Below are 19158 nucleotides of genomic sequence, written 5' to 3'. Positions count from 1 at the left end.
ATGGTGCTCTAGCGCTAAAGGGCGCTTTATGTTGGTTCTAGCGCTGTATTTGGATCCTGAGCGCTGATAGCGCTTTATTTGTACTTTTGGGCGCGTGGTTTTGCCCTTTAGCGCATGGGGCGCTTTAAATCTCCGTCGGCGCCGGGGAGCGCTCTAGCTGTGTTCGAAGCGCTTTGGCGCGCTTTGTCTCCCCCCAGCGCTGAGAGCGCTGTTTAAATGTTGGCCGTAAGAGAAATCAGCCCCCGCCTGCCTGCCTAAGGAGAATGGCCGCTGCGCTGCAACCCGGAAGCGGTTGGCTGGCCGGCCAATCTCAGCGCGGCCGTCCGGAAGTGCCCGGGAGATGGCGGCCGTTCGCGGGGCTCCTCTCGGCTGAGGGAGCCCCGAGGAGACGAGGCGGCCGGTTGGCAGGGCTCCCGTGTGCCGAGGGAGCCCTGCAGAGAGGGAGAAGTCCGGCGCGGGAGTGGCGAGGCTCCCATGTGATCGGGAGAGCCCCGCCTTCACCCCCGCGAGAAGGGACTGCTGCCGGGAGCCTTGCTGGCTTCACCCTGAGTCCCGGTCCCGAGACGGGGGACCGGGCAAAGCGAGGAGAGACTGCGAGGAGCAGGAGCTCCGCAGATGTCGCCGAAGCCCGCCCCCGCCGCACAGAAGCCCCGGTGAGTGAAGGGCTGCGGGGGGGAAAGCTCCGTGTGGTGCCGGCCGAGGCACTGAGTGAAGGGCGGCCCCGAATGGCAGTGGGTCGCACCACCGTGGTTGCAGAGCCCGCGAGGGGCTCCTGAGGGCCCGCACGGCTGTATGTTGGTGCCGCTTCAAGGCACTGAGAAAGGGCGGCCCCGAATGGCAGTGGGTCGCCCCACCGTGGGTGCAGAGCCTGTGTGGCTACATGTGGGGCACGAGTAATGCCAGAGCCTGTGTGGCTCCAACGTTGGGCACGAGTAATGCCAGAGCCTGTGTGGCTCCAACGTGGACCTAGATGTTTGTAGAACCTGTGGGGCTCCAGCGTGGCGCAGTTTGCGCCCGAGGGCCAGTGAGGGCCCTGGCGCAGTTTTGATGATTTTCCAGCTGCCCAGCAATTAATGGGCAGCTGCACCGTTTAGGCGCAAGATGGAGAGTGAGTCCCTGAGAGGGATAGAGATGGCACAGAGGTGCCCGGCCAGTCACAGCTGCGCAGCACTTAGTGCCAGCTGCAGCGTTTAGGCCCTTGTGAGTGTTCCCAGGTGCCCAGCAAGTAGTGGGCACCTGCATCGTTTAGGCCCCTGACATTGAGACTCAGGGCGTTCTAGCCCCAACAAGGCCAGTTGGCCTAGGGACTGCCGCAGGTGGTGGCTTATGTAGGTCTTGCGCAATTGTATGGTTATTTGCACCTCTGAATGTGATTTCTTGCATCATGTCTTAATCCTGCACCTCTGAATGTTTTTAGACATCATGTGACTTTTGCGCTATTGTAGTATTATGGTGCCTCTGAATGTAATTTTATTGCATCATGTGCTTTATTCTTAACACCGCTGAATGTGTAGGTTCATGCATTATGTGTTTTTCTTTACTACTCCTCTGAATGTATATTTATGCATCATGGGTAATGTGTTCTTTCTTAGACCCCTAAATGCTGTGTGATACTTAGGTGGTTGTTCTTTTTAGTACAGGTGGTCCTAGTGAGGTCCTGGTCCCCTGCGTGACAGTCTCCTAAGGGGTTAGGGTTGCGTAGGTGGTACTTACCTGTTCCCAGTAGTTACTGGAGGTGATCTATAACTGTTACTTTGTGTTACAGTGAAGTTTATATACTTTTATTCTAATTTCTGACAAGTATTTCTATATCTGCGAAGTGTTGATTCTGACAGTGGCCCATGTGGCCCTGTCTTGTAAATAATCCCTTGTGAATATTGCCGTGCCAGTTGGCACAATGTACATGTGTGATTTCTATCTGATATGTTTTGACAATACAAAAGTTATTTTAATATAACCTTGTGTGGAGTCTCTTTTGTGGTGTGCCTAGTATGTTGTTGCTGTTGTGCGCTGGCGCAAATGCTTTACACATCGCCTCCGAGTTTAGCCTAGACTGCTCGTGCCAAGCTACCTAGAGGGTGAGCAGGGGTTATCTTGGCGTGTGACTTCCTTGCCCTGACTAGAATGGTGGTTTCTGCCTGGCTTTGGCGTCAGCCGTAGCCTACCAGAAATAGCCGGTTCTAACAATGGTGGCAGCGGTGGGATTTGGACTTGTGTTTGCGCAGTGCCATAGCAATAACTGGCTACATTACAAAACTCTGCATTTTTCAGATAGTCACATGTTTGGGATTATTGTTTGTGATTTTGTTTTTCCTCAAGAGTGTCATTTTCAGATGGTGTTCCTGCGCTTTATCTTTAGTGGCAGATGAGAGAAAATGACAGGGCGGGACGCCAGTAGAGAGGGGAGGTTCCCATAGATTAGGAATCCCTTGCTGGGTCCAGTGTCCATTTCCTGTTCCTGTCCCTGTGTGGGTAGATGGAAGAGAGGGAGGGTGGAGGAGAAATTGCTTGCTCAGGAGGGTGGTTATTCCCTGAGTGTAGTGTGTGTGTCTGGATTCCCCAGTATGGTAGGATCCAGTGGTGGCAGCTTAAATGTGTCCAGTGCATGAATTCCCATTCCCAGTTCCCAGAGTATGGTGCCTGGTGCTCAGTAAGAGGGTGACAGGTTGAGAGTCAGAGGCAGTGAGGAACTGTCTCACCAGTCTGGAGCGGGAGTGTGTGGATGAGTGGTGTCTTGAACTGGAGGAGTTCGTGTGAGGTTTTTTTTAAGGAGCTTGCACGTGAGGTGTACCTCTGGTGGTGTGCAGGAGGTCCTGCAGAGGCATTGGACGAGAAGGTGGACGTCTGGCGGTGTGCTAGATGTCTTGCAGAAGCATTAGGGAGTGATTCTAAAAGTAGTGGCTTGTGTATCTGATGATCCTGTGTAGGTGAAGAGGTTCATGTGTAGCCCAGCTAGGTCCCATTAGGATGGTAGGGGTGTAGGGGCTCACGTCCTGTCTCAGTGGAGGCGGAGTGAGGGTGGAACGGTGTGTCCCACGTTGGCCCGAAACCCTGTCTTTGGGCCTGGAGGGTTCCTTAAGGGAGCACCAGGTCAGGGGCCTAGGCTGTACTTACAAGTCATTTGAAGAGGATCTTCCTGTGTCTAGAGGACGGGGAGTGTCTGTAATCAGAACTCCGGCGGTCCTGGTGTTGGGCTGTACCGCTCCTAAGTGGAGGGTGCAGAAGTCCTGGTTCGCTGGGCATTTGACCGTCTAGAGTGCTTGATCATTTTTTTGGGGCCTCTGGAGGTTGTTCCCCGAGGAGGGGGGAGGCCAGGTTCAGGTTCAGCCTGACCTGGAGGGAAGGGCATCTGTAATCAGTGCCCTGACCTGGTGTTGGCTTCCAGGGGTACCTCTCCAAGGTGGGAGGGTGCAGAACTCTGGAGGGGGGTGCAGAGGGACGGTGTCCTTACTTCTGACCCCGGTGGCAGGAAAGTGTGTTGCTGATACGCCGCTGGCGTGTGCTCTGTCCAGCCTGGAACATACTGAGAATCACCCTGTGATAGGGAGTACTGGCGGAGAGTGTGTCGCTGCTACGCCGCTGGCGTGTGCTCTGTCTAGCCTGAGACATACTGGGCCTGTAATCATGGAACTGCAAGGGGGTGCAGAAGGACGGTGTACTTCTGACCCCGGTGCAACCTGAGGGTTTGGATCCTAGGTTGGGAGATTAGGAAGCTTCTAGGTCAAGAGGAACTCTACCAAATTGGATCAGCTGGAGAGACTGAGGGGGCTGCCCTTGCTGTGTGTTCTGGGGCCCACCTGCAGTTTGTTGTTCTCACTAAGGTAGAGGAAAGGGGGCTTTGCTGTGTGCTGTGCCCCCCACCTGCTTGAAGAGGGACTGTGCTGTGTGCTTTGTACCTCAGAAGTGGAATAGTTTCCAGGGGGTAGACCAGTGACGGAGTGAGGTCCTGATCTGGTAGGAGAGTTGTGTTCTGGCGAGTGCTTCCCTGTGAGGGTTATTCCTTCACCCTGACTAGAAGCAAGGGTCCCTACTTGGTCTAAGGTACTTACCTCTGCCAACTAGAGACCCCCAGTTCTAACATTGGTGGAGTAGAGGTAGGATGGGGCATTCTTGCCGTGACCTCTGGTCAACCTGAGGGTGTGGTCCCAAGGTTGTTGGATCAGTGGTAGTGTAGCTACCCTGAGAGAGAGAGTGGAGATTGGCTATTGTGTGCCAGGGGCTACTGCCCCCACTCTGTGGATTGGTTAGGACCTGTGACATTTGGATGGCCTAGGGCCTGGTCCTGGCTGTGGATGATTAGTGTGTACCAGTGGGGTATCCTAGTTGTGCCAGAGTTTTTTTTCTGAGGGAAATCTATGTGGGTTCAGAGTGGCGAAAAACTGGAAGGTGTCCCTGCCGTGCAGGCCCGTGTCCGTGGTTTTGTCGCCCAAAGCAGTGAAGTCCATCAGTGGTGTGATTGGTCTACCCTGCGTTTTGGCTGGAAGGGGGTCGTGTTGGACCCGGTCCTTTGGGCAGGTTCACCCCGAGACTTTTTTGCTTTTTCCTAGCCTGTTTCTGGAACCTGGATTGGTGATTTTAGGCCTCTGCGCAATTTTTCATTGTGGTACAGTATAAAGTGCGTGTGCTCTCTATGTATGTGTGGTAAGTGGCCTGCTCTCCCATAGGAATGAATGGGGAATATGTATGCCCATGGTAGATTCCTGATGCGTGGGGAGTGCAGGGTCGAGTTTGATATGTGTGAACTCGTGAGAATGAGTGCTGCATAATGGTATATGCGGCATGGCTGTGTCTAGTCTAGAAGCGCCACTTTTAGAAGTTGGCATATTTGTGTAGTGAGTCTGCTGGCACGTGATTGGGTGATGAGCCTGGCCCAGGAGTGCCTGGGCCTGCTTGTGGATTTATTGTCTGGTTTGAGTGGGACAGGGGCTGCAGGGCCCCCGGAGGGGGTCGGAGCCATCCCAAGGATGAAAGGCCCCATCTGCTATCAGGGAAGTGGGAGGAGATGGTGCCGGGCTGTGTCTGCCTGCCCACCATGCTGGCTCTCCCTCCTGATGGCCCACTGTCACCTCTGACCTGAGGCTGACAGGAGAGGGAAACCAGAAACACCCAGGGATCAGGGCTTGCTTACACAAAGACTTCAAAGCCTTTTCTGTGTATAAGAAGGGGCTGTGTCCCCTTCCAAAATGTTCTTGTTTCTGACTTGAATCTGCCAGGGGCGTGCTGCTGCTTGGGTTCAGGGGAATCCCTGAGTCCTGCCCAGCCCCATGACTCCTGATGGACTTTCCTGGACTCCTGGGGGACCCCTCTGCCCTGCCTGGGCTGATGGGGGGGACTTGGCTTTGCCCCCCTGGGAAGCTCTGGGGCTTTGGCAGCATGGAGGAGCTGCATTTTCCTGTGGATAGCGCTGGAACTGTATTTCTAGCGCCTGGAGGCGCTGAGCTTCCTCCTGAGAGCCTGGGAGCGCTCTGCCTGCTGTTCTAGCGCTTTGGGTGGTGCTCTAGCGCTAAAGGGCGCTTTATGTTGGTTCTAGCGCTGTATTTGGATCCTAAGCGCTGATAGCGCTTTATTTGTACTTTTGGGCGCGTGGTTTTGCCCTTTAGCGCATGGGGCGCTTTAAATCTCAGTCGGCGCCGGGGTGCGCTCTAGCTGTGTTCGAAGCGCTTTGGCGCGCTTTGTCTCCCCCCAGCGCTGAGAGCGCTGTTTAAATGTTGGCCATAAGAGAAATCAGCCCCCGCCTGCCTGCCTAAGGAGAAGGGCCGCTGCGCTGCCCGCAGCGACCCGGAAGCGGTTGGCCGGCCGGCCAGCCAATCTCAGCGCGGCCGGCCGGCCGGCCGGAAATGCCCGCCCCCGCAGCCCGGGGAAGAAGAAAGGGGAAGGCGCGGGAGATGGCGGCTCGGCTGAGGGAGCCCCGAGGAGACGAGGCGGCCGGTTGGCAGGACTCCCGTGTGCCGAGGGAGCCCTGCAGAGAGGGAGAAGTCCGGCGCGGGAGTAGCGAGGCTCCCATGTGATCGGGAGAGCCCCGCCTTCACCCCCGCGAGAAGGGACTGCTGCCGGGAGCCTTGCTGGCTCCACCCTGAGTCCCGGTCCCGAGACGGGGGACCGGGCAAAGCGAGGAGAGATTGCGAGGAGCAGGAGCTCCGCAGATGCCGCCGAAGCACGCCCCCGCCGCACAGAAGCCCCGGTGAGTGAAGGGCTGCGGGGGGGAAAGCTCCGTGTGGTGCCGGCCGAGGCACTGAGTGAAGGGCGGCCCCGAATGGCAGTGGGTCGCCCCACCGTGGTTGCAGAGCCCGCGAGGGGCTCCTGAGGGCCCGCACGGCTGTATGTTGGTGCCGCTTCAAGGCACTGAGAAAGGGCGGCCCCGAATGGCAGTGGGTCGTCCCACCGTGGGTGCAGAGCCTGTGTGGCTACATGTGGGGCATGTGATGCCCAGAGCCTGTGTGGCTCCAACGTTGGGCACGAGTAATGCCAGAGCCTGTGTGGCTCCAACGTGGACCTAGATGTTTGTAGAACCTGTGGGGCTCCAGCGTGGCGCAGTTTGCGCCTGAGGGCCAGTGAGGGCCCTGGCGCAGTTTTGATGATTAGCGATCAGCGAAAAAGGTTTTTTAAGTGTTTCAGAAAAAATGGCGCACAACTTGTTACGGTAGGGTAATGTTCTAATGGATGATTATAGTAGGTGCTTCTTGGTCAGAGGAAAACCTTAACCTCTGTGAAGGAAGAAAGAAGAAGGACCTCCTTCTCTTTAAGTTTATGTAATTTTGTCCAGAGCACACAATATATATAGGTAGACTGGTTTGTCTGGAAGTAACGATAGTAGGGATAGATCGGACACAGCGAGTAGTCTTAAAGGGTTTTTATTCAAACACAGTATTCCCCATTTTGGAATTACTGTAAATACAGGTCAAGCCGACACGTGTTTCGTCACAACATGTGGCTGTGACTCCTCAGGGCTGACGAAATTCGTCAAAGGTCGGGGTCGAGGGACCGGTGATATTTCCAACCCGGTCCTGATCGGGTAGTTTGAAAGCACAGGGGGCGGCAACAGTAGATTCGCCAGAACCCTTGTTTGGAAATCGCTTTGGAGCTTGGCAATTGTGCAAGTTCCAAGTAGTAAAGGCAGTGTAGCGCCTTCCTCGTGGAGTCGAACGAGTCTCGGTTCGAAACCGAGACTCGTTCGACTCCACGAGGAAGGCGCTACACTGCCTTTACTACTTGGAACTTGCACAATTGCCAAGCTCCAAAGCGATTTCCAAACAAGGGTTCTGGCGAATCTACTGTTGCCGCCCCCTGTGCTTTCAAACTACCCGATCAGGACCGGGTTGGAAATATCACCGGTCCCTCGACCCCGACCTTTGACGAATTTCGTCAGCCCTGAGGAGTCACAGCCACATGTTGTGACGAAACACGTGTCGGCTTGACCTGTATTTACAGTAATTCCAAAATGGGGAATACTGTGTTTGAATAAAAACCCTTTAAGACTACTCGCTGTGTCCGATCTATCCCTACTATCGTTACTTCCAGACAAACCAGTCTACCTATATATATTGTGTGCTCTGGACAAAATTGCAGTTTTGATGATTCTCCAGCTGCCCAGCAATTAGTGGGCAGCTGCACCGTTTAGGCGCAAGATGGAGAGTGAGTCCCTGAGAGGGATAGAGATGGCACAGAGGTGCCCGGCCAGTCACAGCTGCGCAGCACTTAGTGCCAGCTGCAGCGTTTAGGCCCTTGTGAGTGTTCCCAGGTGCCCAGCAAGTAGTGGGCACCTGCAACGTTTAGGCCCCTGACATTGAGACTCAGGGAGTTCTAGCCCCAACAAGGCCAGTTGGCCTAGGGACTGCCACAGGTGGTGGCTTATGTAGGTCTTGCGCAATTGTATGGTTATTTGCACCTCTGAATGTGATTCCTTGTATCATGTCTTATTCCTGCACCTCTGAATGTTTTTAGACATCATGTGACTTTTGCGCTATTGTAGTATTATGGTGCCTCTGAATGTAATTTTATTGCATCATGTGCTTTATTCTTAACACCGCTGAATGTGTAGGTTCATGCATTATGTGTTTTTCTTTACTACTCCTCTGAATGTATATTTATGCATCATGGGTAATGTGTTCTTTCTTAGACCCCTAAATGCTGTGTGATACTTAGGTGGTTGTTCTTTTTAGTACAGGTGGTCCTAGTGAGGTCCTGGTCCCCTGCGTGACAGTCTCCTAAGGGGTTAGGGTTGCGTAGGTGGTACTTACCTGTTCCCAGTAGTTACTGGAGGTGATCTATAACTGTTACTTTGTGTTACAGTGAAGTTTATATACTTTTATTCTAATTTCTGACAAGTATTTCTATATCTGCGAAGTGTTGATTCTGACAGTGGCCCATGTGGCCCTGTCTTGTAAATAATCCCTTGTGAATATTGCCGTGCCAGTTGGCACAATGTACATGTGTGATTTCTATCTGATATGTTTTGACAATACAAAAGTTATTTTAATATAACCTTGTGTGGAGTCTCTTTTGTGGTGTGCCTAGTATGTTGTTGCTGTTGTGCGCTGGCGCAAATGCTTTACACATCGCCTCCGAGTTTAGCCTAGACTGCTCGTGCCAAGCTACCTAGAGGGTGAGCAGGGGTTATCTTGGCGTGTGACTTCCTTGCCCTGACTAGAATGGTGGTTTCTGCCCGGCTTTGGCGTCAGCCTTAGCCTACCAGAAATAGCCGGTTCTAACACTGATCAGTAGGCAAGTGTTCCTCAGCCTGTTCCACCGGATATATATGAAAGCACATAGCTAGCCATCTATTTAGTGATCCTTTTAAATTGCACACCAGAGTTCCTAGTGAATCAATCCATATATAAGCATTTAGCCGATATATGGCTATCCTAATCTCATCTTTAGTCACCTCTTCCTCCAATATAGTCCTATCCCCACATCCAGTCTAGGAAGAGGAAGATCATCCCTAAATTGTTCCATTTCTTGCAACCAGATTGGGTGTCAGTAAAGGTTTGGGCTACAGCAGAATCACTTGTGACTTTCGGTTGCATTTCCATTTGTAAGTAGCCATCTATTCTTCTACTCTCTTGCTAAACCAGGAAATACATTTAGCCTCCTTACTACCTACATTATACAATCATATCTGTGAACCCAAATGTGTTTAATACAATTTTCTTCTAGACTTCAGTACTCTTTCCTGCTACCGATTCCTTGAGGCATTCAAGTTGGATGGGTTATGCAAGCCTTTTCCAGAACAAGCAGGTCCTACAAACTCAACCATCTGAGTTCTGGACCTTATTTCCCATCTGCTTAGATACACCTCACCCCCTTAGGACAGTTTTATATGATTTCTAAATATTTACACCCTACTGTGCAGTGCTCTTATTTCGAGTCATTATCTGGCACATCAGACCTGTAATCTACCATCTTCTGTTCCTGCAATTCCCTACAGAAAAACCCTCCATCCCTCCTGTACCTGTGTGGCACTAATCCCATCACCATTTTTCAAGTACACCCTGTCCCTTTCTCTACACATCTAAACAGGCTATCAAACAAGGTTATGGAAAAAGCTCTGAAACATGAAGCGTGAGCTCTAGAATGAGAAGACTAATTGCAAGTTCTTTCATATGTTCACTACTGGTGTGATAACCATTTAACTAGACCCAAAGCTGAAATGAAGTAGAAGTCTTGAATAAGAACCCTCTTTCCTTCCTTTTGGAGACAACCTATTTTTCTCTTCATCCAATACATACAACCCGTTACCCATGATCAAGATAACCAAAAGGCTGTGGCTGTAAATACTAATGGTTATCACCTCTTTAATAAAGAGATGCAGAAATACTGAAATTGCTAATATCTTCTCACCATGGTCTAGAGAACAGTTTCCAACACTTGTACGCCCATTACCAATATGTCCAATACAAAACAGGATGATTTCTTCAACAATAGTAATATACAGAAAGAACCGGTTATATATCACGCATGAGCCCACAGAGTGTATTTGGTCCTACCTACATAATAGAGGTATATGCGGACCAAAAGTATTTCCTACAACAGACCTTGCTCCTGCTGGTGTCTACGAAGCACCTGGATAACCACTTCGCTCTTGCGTCTAAGAAGATCACATTTAAAGTAAAGAAGCTTGGGACTCCACGTGTAAGGGCCATCATATCAGGCATGGATTCACAAATGTGGCAAAAAATAAATAAATCAGTAAATGCACGTGCAGTGGAAGGTTTCCTGCAATCATGATAAACTACGTCAACAACCCCCTTCTTCACCAACACACAGCCCACCAAATAATTTCATAAAACAATCTAACACCCAAAAGCATAAAATGCCTGTTCCACGAAACGGTAAGATACTCTATCTGTGATAAATACCAGCAACATTTGAAAGGGGTAGATTGTCCAGTCTTTCACCACCTTTGAATCCACCTCCTTTCAGCATAAAGTCATGAAAAATTAAACAGCATCGTTTTCAGTCCAAAACCATGAAGCAATAGTAATTATACAATTTGATATATGTGCTAGGTTACAACCACTCCAGGGGTGGGGGTTAGCAAGCATTCTAAAATGCTAAACAGCCAGATTCAATTTATATCCTCAGCCTTTCAACGACACCTCCATCAGAATGAATAGGAGCAGGTCGAATGTGAGGAAGTGGACATAAGAAGATGTTAGTGACGAGCAAAATGGTAGAAGGGTATGTTAACACTCAGTTGGTGAATCTCAAGGTACCCTCCTCAGTCTGGGTTTAGAACCAATCACTCTACAGTTTTACAGATTATATAAAAATGGAGATGTCACTTCCCATCATCCATCTGCACAGGAAGTGACACCAGTGGATTGCCCATCATCCAACTGCATAGGACATAACTTCCTGCTTTCTCCCTACTTCAATCCACTCATCAAAGGGTATCATCTATATGGAGCCGTCAGGGCCAGAACCTCTGCTCTACTGAAACTTAAACAGCAAGATAAAATCATGTGCATCACCCAGCAACCCATACTACGAATTTCCACAATCACTCCCAACATTCACATAGCATTTGCACAATAGACATTCCCAACATTGTACAAATCCCATTAACTACTACACACCCTCAAACTACAGAGCACACATTCCAATTCATGCTCATCAATGCTCGCCCTACAGCATTCCACACACACACGACATTGTAAACCGCATCACCTATCACAAGGATGATGCTCTCTTTATCAAACAAACTTGGCTATAGCATACTACGTGTAGACCAGCACTTAAGAAGGGATGAGGTCCCACTGTCAACCTTAACTCCTAGTACAGCACTCAAGGCAAGCAACAGTTAACTTCATGGAGCTGCTGGCATGCCATTCCACACACTCGGTAACTCAGACTGCCACCTTCCATCTCATCTACAGGCCTTCATGATGAATTCCCAGATCTCACCACCGCCTTGTCCAACTGACATGCCCAAATTTGCCCTCTTAGGTGACTTCAACCTCCAAGAGAATACAAGCTCATAAAAAACAAGAGACTCCCTCTTCAACCTCATAGATCCACTCAACATGATACAGCATGTCACACAGCCAACACATTCTAAAGGCCACATCCTTGACCTTGTCCTCGCAAGATCACCAACATTCCAAACAGAGTATTCCCTATTATTCCATATTTCTTTTTTCCAGTGCTTCATTTAGTTTTCTTCATTCTACTCACCAGTACAGTAATTTAGAGAAATAGAAGGGAAAGGAACAATGTAACTTGTTTACTAAAGTGTTAACTGTTATTTATCACTTAGCATAGAATGCTTGAGTCCCCATCGATGTTCAGAGGGCAACCTTCCTTTACATCCTTAATGTTAATTTTCCAAAAACATACACTATATCGCCTCCATCACTAATTTTCCCTGCGTCCCTCTCTCTCACAAATTTGGCGAACACTGCGTGTGATATTGTTTGTATTCTTGATTATAACATTGTGTTTTCTCATGTATGAAAACGATTTGTTTTGTTGCATGTGCTGTTTGCAAAGAAATACCCAATAAAAATATGTTACCCCAAAAAATGCTTATATCCTCGATCTTGCAATATATACAGAATCGTATTCAAAATGTGAAGAACACTTAACGACACTCAAGCCAGAGCTGCACACCATCTTCAAATGCAAACTACATAAAAATGAGGAAACAACTTCTGCACTGGCAATGTTGACCGTTTATTACTACATCTTTTGCCGCTGTTGTATGTAATATCCCCTCAAACTGACAGCTGTTGGCCTCCCCTTAAGGACCACATATTTTAGCCACACAAGACACCTAAACGTTGTATTGGCATCACAACATCTAACTTATCAGAAGGAAATCCAAATGAACACTGTTCACTTGGAGTAACATTTGTGATTATATATTCTAGGTCAGAGGTGTAAAAAGGTATCTCAGAAAATGTTTCAAGTAAAAGGTCCTTAGCAAGTAAAAAAGATATGCAGTAGGTGCATAATAAAACGGGCACGGGGTGAGTAGAATTGTGTGTGGAAACTTATTCTGAGAGGCATTATGGTTAAGATGTAAAAACCAAAAACTGCTGAAATATTTGTTATGGTTGTCGCCATGATGACATACAAACCTAAAGAACCACAAAACTGGGTTAGGTAGTAAGTGCTGCAATGAAGGCAAAAAAATATTGAAAATGGCAGCCAACCTTTCTACAAATCCGATCTGTTCTTAAAGTACAGATGTACTTCATTTTGCTGAATCACCATTCTTTTTATTTTTCAAATATCTTGAAAAATAGTGTCTAGTCCCCAAATCAAAACGATATATGTAGTTCCATCTTTATGTCAAGTTTGGTGCAAATCTATGCAGTTGTCGTTGCTAAAGAGGAAAGAACAAAAATAACTTGGGGATTTAAAGTGCCCAATGCATCCAACTCACCATAACTGTTGACCTATGTGACCAATCTGAATCATATTAGTAAGAAAGAACCAGGTGAATGAAGCTTGTCAATTTTGGCCAAGATTATTCTAACACAGAGGTCTTGACACTGTGGGGTACCCCCCTGGGGGTCCGTGACTGCATTCCGGGGGGGGGGGGCGCAAATGCCTCAGCAAAGAAGTGTAAATGAAGATCGCCTGGAAGTGTGCCTTCTTTATTTGGCGCATTTCCAAGCCATTTTCTTTTACAAACAGACAAAGTGTAAAAACCGTGCTATGGGGGCTAGGGTCATTGAATGTGGTGGCATGGTCAAAGAGGTGGCTAAGAAGAACAAACTTTTCTGTAAGGATTTTATTATTTTATATGCAGTTACGAAGGCAAAAAAATAACCCGGGGACAATGGAATAAAAAATAAATACAAGTTAAAAAAAGTCAAATTTGCCCTATATAAAACAGGGATGTGGAATTCCTATAGCCTGACGCCCTGGACATATTGTTAGCGGTCAAGGGCAACAAGTTTTCATGTGTATTTTGGCCTGGAGACAAGTAGGCCCAACCCCCTGCAGCACAAAATCTTTGGCTGCCAGTTTGCAGGACCACATTATGGATCAGGGAATGGCACTGTCTGCAGGTAAGGTAATATGTTTGCCCATATATTAATGCTGTTCAAACTTGTATTTATGGTTCAGTAACTGAAAGCCTTTATTATTAGTTTGCGCGCTCTAAGTAAATGCTGTAATCTCTGACTGCACTACTGACAGTGGTCCCAGTATAAAAATGTGTACACATGTTTTCAAAGTTTAGCAATATGAGGCTACGTAGAATGCCCCCAGAATGCTCTCTGATGGATGCAAATATTTGCTGAAGCTTGAAAGCAAGATGTATGATTCTTTGCTTTCAAAATAAAATGTTCATAAAAAATGATAGCAGGAATAAAAAAACATTTTCCTAAACTACCGTAAAATATCAAGTACCATTTCTTTGCAGCATCACTTAGTAACGTATTGATGCATGCTAGTAATTCCCTAAAATATTCATAATGGAAAATCAGTGTAACCAGTTTCAATAAGATTATGGGAAACAAAAATAAACAAGCATTGGCAAAGCCAGGTCTGAAATTGGTGGTGTGCTATGGCATGGTTTTTGTGTAAAACTATATTGGTGTGGGAGCTGCCAGGTCTCTCACCAATTTATAAACAAATACTGACAAAAGCAAAAATAGTTTTTGGGACTCAAAAAGCACTCACTGCCACTGTAGTTACTGGTACTGAACAAAACTACTTTGTGTGCAGATATGCTCCTTGTGGAAGAGCAGAATGATGTCACTCACAGTGAAGACAGCCGATACAGAGAGAAACACCGAATTTTAATAAACACAAAAGGTCACGGTAAACGCCAGACCAAATTAGGGGCTCAATTATTAAAGAAAGTACCAAAAGTGCACCCATGGTATATGTCCATGCATTAAGTGCAGCTATACGGCTTTTGTGAATTCCCAAGAATTTACAGAAGTAGGACAAGAACTAGTACTCTTAGAAAATATTTGTGTACTGCATTTTAGCATGAGTAAATATGCATGTGTAGATTTGCTCATGCGAAAATCTGAGTGTTTGCAATTCACTTTCCCTCCACCACATTTTTTCCCCCAACTCTGGAAGAAGGTTTACGTTTACCATTGTCAGGAGTACGTTTTCAACATTTCTTAGTATGGGAAAAGATTAGAGAAGAGTTGTTGAAAACACTTAAGATATGCAAGTTAGTAGGTTTGCACAGATTCAAAAGGGCATTTAATCCCTGGAACTATTGCTAACCACTACCTTCAGCCCCATTATATAGATCTGTGGAAATGTGGCAACATAAGGGGGTTGCAAGAATTCAAACACTACTATGGTAGGAGCCCCGACATAATCAGAGAGGCTATATCAGAGCTCCTATATAATGAGATTGCTGTTATAATCTGTTGCTGCACTAAATGGCATCAAAGGGGCAAGTGGATGTGTGTGTGTGTGTGTGTGTGTGTCTTCGTGTGGGTCTTTGTGTCGCCAGACTTGCACGAAATTGTAACCTAGTTGGCGCAGTGTGGAATATTGACGTGTATTTATAGTGCTATGAAGTCCCAGCCTGTGACAGAAAGCACTGTGAATATGTAAGTCATTACTAATGGCAGAGGAAAAAACAAAAAAGGAACAAGAACCATGGGTAGTGTCAAAGATATGGCCCAGAAGAGGGGGCACCATGTGGAAGCTCATTTTTAGGGCTCGCCTGCTGATGCGCTTCAGCGCATAGCTGGCGAAGCTCTATAGGGGCTTATCCAGTGTTTATCCACTGGCGATTCCACTGGCGATTCCTTCAAGTGCATGTGCTTTTTAGGTCATTGCGCTTGCGCAAGCCCTAAAAAGCGCGTGCACAATGCCACCAGCCGCCTGCCTGCCTGCCTCGCATTACCACATCAAAGGCAGCCCTCCGAGCGCATTTCTCACCCCCTAATTATTCACGGCCGGCCGGCAGGCACATCAAAGGCTGCTGCTGCCGTGACTCGCATTTCTCCTCCCTCCTCCCCTATCACTGCCCAGGCCGGCCGTACTTTCTCTTTACAAGGGCGCCCATTCCTGAATCACTTGAAATCTCTGCACATTATTTGCATTTTGTTAATTAAAAAAATTAACTTCAACACAGCGTTGCACATTTTTCTCGACTTCGGAAGGATGAGTCCCAATCTCATTTGTACAAAGTGTTGTAATGGGATTATTGGAGAGTTAGAGAAACGTGCTCACAAGTTACATTTTTATGCAAATCATCTGAGTAAATAAACAATAGCATGGTGCCGTTTGCGTCCTTGACTTGATCTGGTTTTTATTTTTATTTTGCTATTATTCTCACAAAGGCTAAGAAGGTCTGCCTACTTTAGTATTAAGTGCTATACGTCGCATAAGCAACAGCTAACCATTCACTCACCCACGCAACGCCACTCACCCACGCAACGCCACTCACCCACGCAACGCCACTCACCCACGCAACGCCACTCACACACGCAACGCCACACACGCAACGCCACACACACACGCAACGCCACACACACACGCAACGCCACACACACATGCAACGCCACTCACACATGCAACGCCACTCACACATGTAACGCCACTCACACACGCAACGCCACTCACACACGCAACGCCACTCACACACGCAACGCCACTCAACCACGCAACGCCACTCACCCACGCAACGCCACTCAGCCACGCAACGCCACTCAGCCACGCAACGCCACTCAGCCACGCAACGCCACTCAGCCACGCAACGCCACACACACACGCAACGCCACACACACACGCAACGCCACACACACACGCAACGCCACACACACACGCAACGCCACTCACACACGCAACGCCACTCACACACGCAACGCCACTCACACACGCAACGCCACTCACACACGCAACGCCACTCACACACGCAACGCCACTCACCCACGCAACGCCACTCACCCACGCAACGCCACTCACCCACGCAACGCCACACACACACGCAACGCCACACACACACGCAACGCCACACACCCACGCAACGCCACACACCCACGCAACGCCACACACCCACGCAACGCCACACACCCACGCAACGCCACACACCCACGCAACGCCACTCACACACGCAACGCCACTCACCCACGCAACGCCACTCACCCACGCAACGCCACTCAGCCACGCAACGCCGCTCAGCCACGCAACGCCGCTCATCCACGCAACGCCGCTCACCCACGCAACGCCACTCACCCACGCAACGCCACTCACCCACGCAACGCCACTCACCCACGCAACGCCACTCATCCACGCAACGCCACTCATCCATATGCAAAACGAAAAAAGTCAAACTCTTCTATTGCGAGACCTATTGCATTTTCAATGCTTGTTTCTTTTACAAATGTACAGGGAGTGCCCTCACAATCATTAGTGTAATAGGTACTGAACAAGAGTGTAAGTGACCACTGTTCCACAATTATGTCTTGCTTACTATGATAAAGGTGCTGTGGGGACCCATGGTCCTTGCTTGCTTTGGAGCCTGGGTCACCCTTGCTGTTTTGTTTTTTTTAACACTCCAAGGCAGAAAGTATTATTAGTGCTGCAAGTAGATTGGCATCAAGGCCCCTTGGCATGAGAAGCCAAGTAGTTTGTGGAAGAATACAGTAAACACAGTTTAGGCAGAGTGAGGGATGAACTGAACCTGGAGAGCCTAAACCAAATAAAGCCAACAAATAGAAAGCCAGAAAATGTGACTTACAAACCACAAAGCCAATGGTAATCAGCGGGCGGAATGCATTTCTAGGTCAAGTTTCTGAATGTCCCCAAGATGTCTTTAGCGAACCAGACAGCTTCGATGTGTGGTAGGCTGCAACCTTAAACTGATACATTTCACCCCAAAATGGAGGCACGACAAATCACTAAGGGCCAGATGTATCAAACGGTTTTACCCATTCTGTGTCTATGGGAAAATGTGTTCATACATATGGCCCTAAGAATCATGACTGATGCCTACAATGACCAACATATGACCAATAAGCTAGTGACTAGATTCTAAGTCTTGGCCCCTCTCTCTTTGAAAATGGCAATGGTGCTGTGAGACCAGTAAAGATTTTAATCTAGCTCATCAGAATAAATTTACCTGGGTGTAGAGAAAGGTTTTGTTCAATTCAAGGTGAAGAGTGGATAGAGGGAACTGCTATACTTTTGTGGAGAGTTACCAGCTCCTATATTCACTTTAACACTGTTTTAATTTGCTGTGGAATAGAAAACATCGGCACAACTACCAAAGTCTCTGAAGCAAGACTTAAGAGTACAAAATCATACGAAAATGTGGCCGGGCACTGCACAGCTACTAAATGAAAACTGCACAGTATGGACAAACACCTCAAAGTGTGCCATGGTATGAAAGACCCTCTATGGAGCGGGGGCCTGAAGAACCACTAAGGTGTTACAAAATGCAGCAGGGACTAGGACAGTGTTTGCCAGTCCTGCGTTTCTTGCCCAATGAAATTAAACGCCACCGAAAGAGATTAACTGCTGCATTTGTTACGAAACGCCTACCAATATCTTCCCAAAACAACTACCAGGGCCACAGCCGCAAATGTTTCATGATCTGTGCCACTGACCAAAGAAGAGTCGATGTATAAAGTACGACGAGTCCAAGAAAGTTAGAAAACGAGTGACAAATAAATGGATGTATAACCTAGAGGGAGAGAAGGGCAGAGGCATATCCCAGACGATGAGTTAAGTCAAATCCAAAGAAAGTTGGGCAGCCAGAGCCCTATAAAGTAAGGAAAGATGACAGCAGGTACAGCCAGGGAAAACGGCGTGGAGTCTGTCACGACGCGAGTGGTGCTTAGTGGGCAAGCGAAAGCTAGTAGCCAATAGGCAAAGGAACTACTTTGAATTATTGAGCTACAGATGGTTTAGGGTCGGGGGTAGTTTGTATGAAGCCAGATCACAGAGAAAAAAAAAAGATGTCCGGTTCAACTAGCAGTACATGTATAATCAACGGACTGGTTCGTGAGGCTTCGAACACCCCACACAGTTAACACTAGTTCGTCTGAAGATGGAGGGGATGCCGGCAGAACACAGCCCTGCACCACCGAGGAGATACTCGCCGTCTGACAGTGAACCTCCCCCCACTTAGAGAACAGTAAGTAGTCAGGAACCCAGCCCCCGGGCATGCCCCATCTACAAGCGAGCACCGGAGGTTAGGGGTAGACTAGTGACAGCTCACCCATGAGAATCCGCATCTGTCGCTTGCCGAAGAGCCGGGAGAAGATGGAGGAGATTGTGAGGCCCATGGCTGCGCTGTCTGAGTACTTCCGACACTCCTCGCTGCTCCCTCTGCCACTGACTGGTCTGTGTGGGCTTCCGTCCTCAAGCACTACCTCTGCCACGTCACGGTCTGCCTGTCCGTTGCTGCAACACCACCACTTCCAACGCGACTCAAATGACGTCAGTACTGCCACATCCCAGGGCAGACCGGAAGGGGACCCCTGGGCGTGGCTACAGATACGACGAACAATGAACCCTCAGGAATCTGAAGCTGGAGACATAAAAGAAGGACGAGACTGCGCTTGTGTTTCATGTTAGAAGTACAACACTGTATCGTCGCCTTTCCTTAGCTGTACAAAACACAAGCGTCGATCGAAATGCCTTAAAGCATTACTATTATTTGTTTGTAAGCAAGGACATATATAACTACGGTTAATCTACTCTACAAAACGGTTATCCCTGACC

General features: G+C 48.4%; 1 protein-coding gene across 1 annotated transcript in view; it reads right to left on the bottom strand.

The window, feature by feature from the left end:
• ARF4 (ARF GTPase 4) overlaps positions 1–18922 on the bottom strand; it is a 37707-nt gene extending 18785 nt beyond the window's left edge. Inside the window, exon 1 of the mRNA XM_078661569.1 lies at positions 18653–18922. Within this exon, the coding sequence (XP_078517695.1) occupies positions 18653–18719 (67 nt within the window). The 5' untranslated portion in view covers positions 18720–18922. The remainder of the gene's footprint in view (positions 1–18652) is intronic.
• Positions 18923–19158: the final 236 nt, after the last annotated feature.

The sequence above is a fragment of the Lissotriton helveticus genome, chromosome 9 (genome assembly GCF_964261635.1).
Source record: "Lissotriton helveticus chromosome 9, aLisHel1.1, whole genome shotgun sequence".
In the NCBI taxonomy this organism is placed as follows: domain Eukaryota; kingdom Metazoa; phylum Chordata; class Amphibia; order Caudata; family Salamandridae; genus Lissotriton; species Lissotriton helveticus.
Note: the sequence above shows the minus strand (reverse complement) of the source record. Positions and strands in the feature narration are given on the sequence as shown.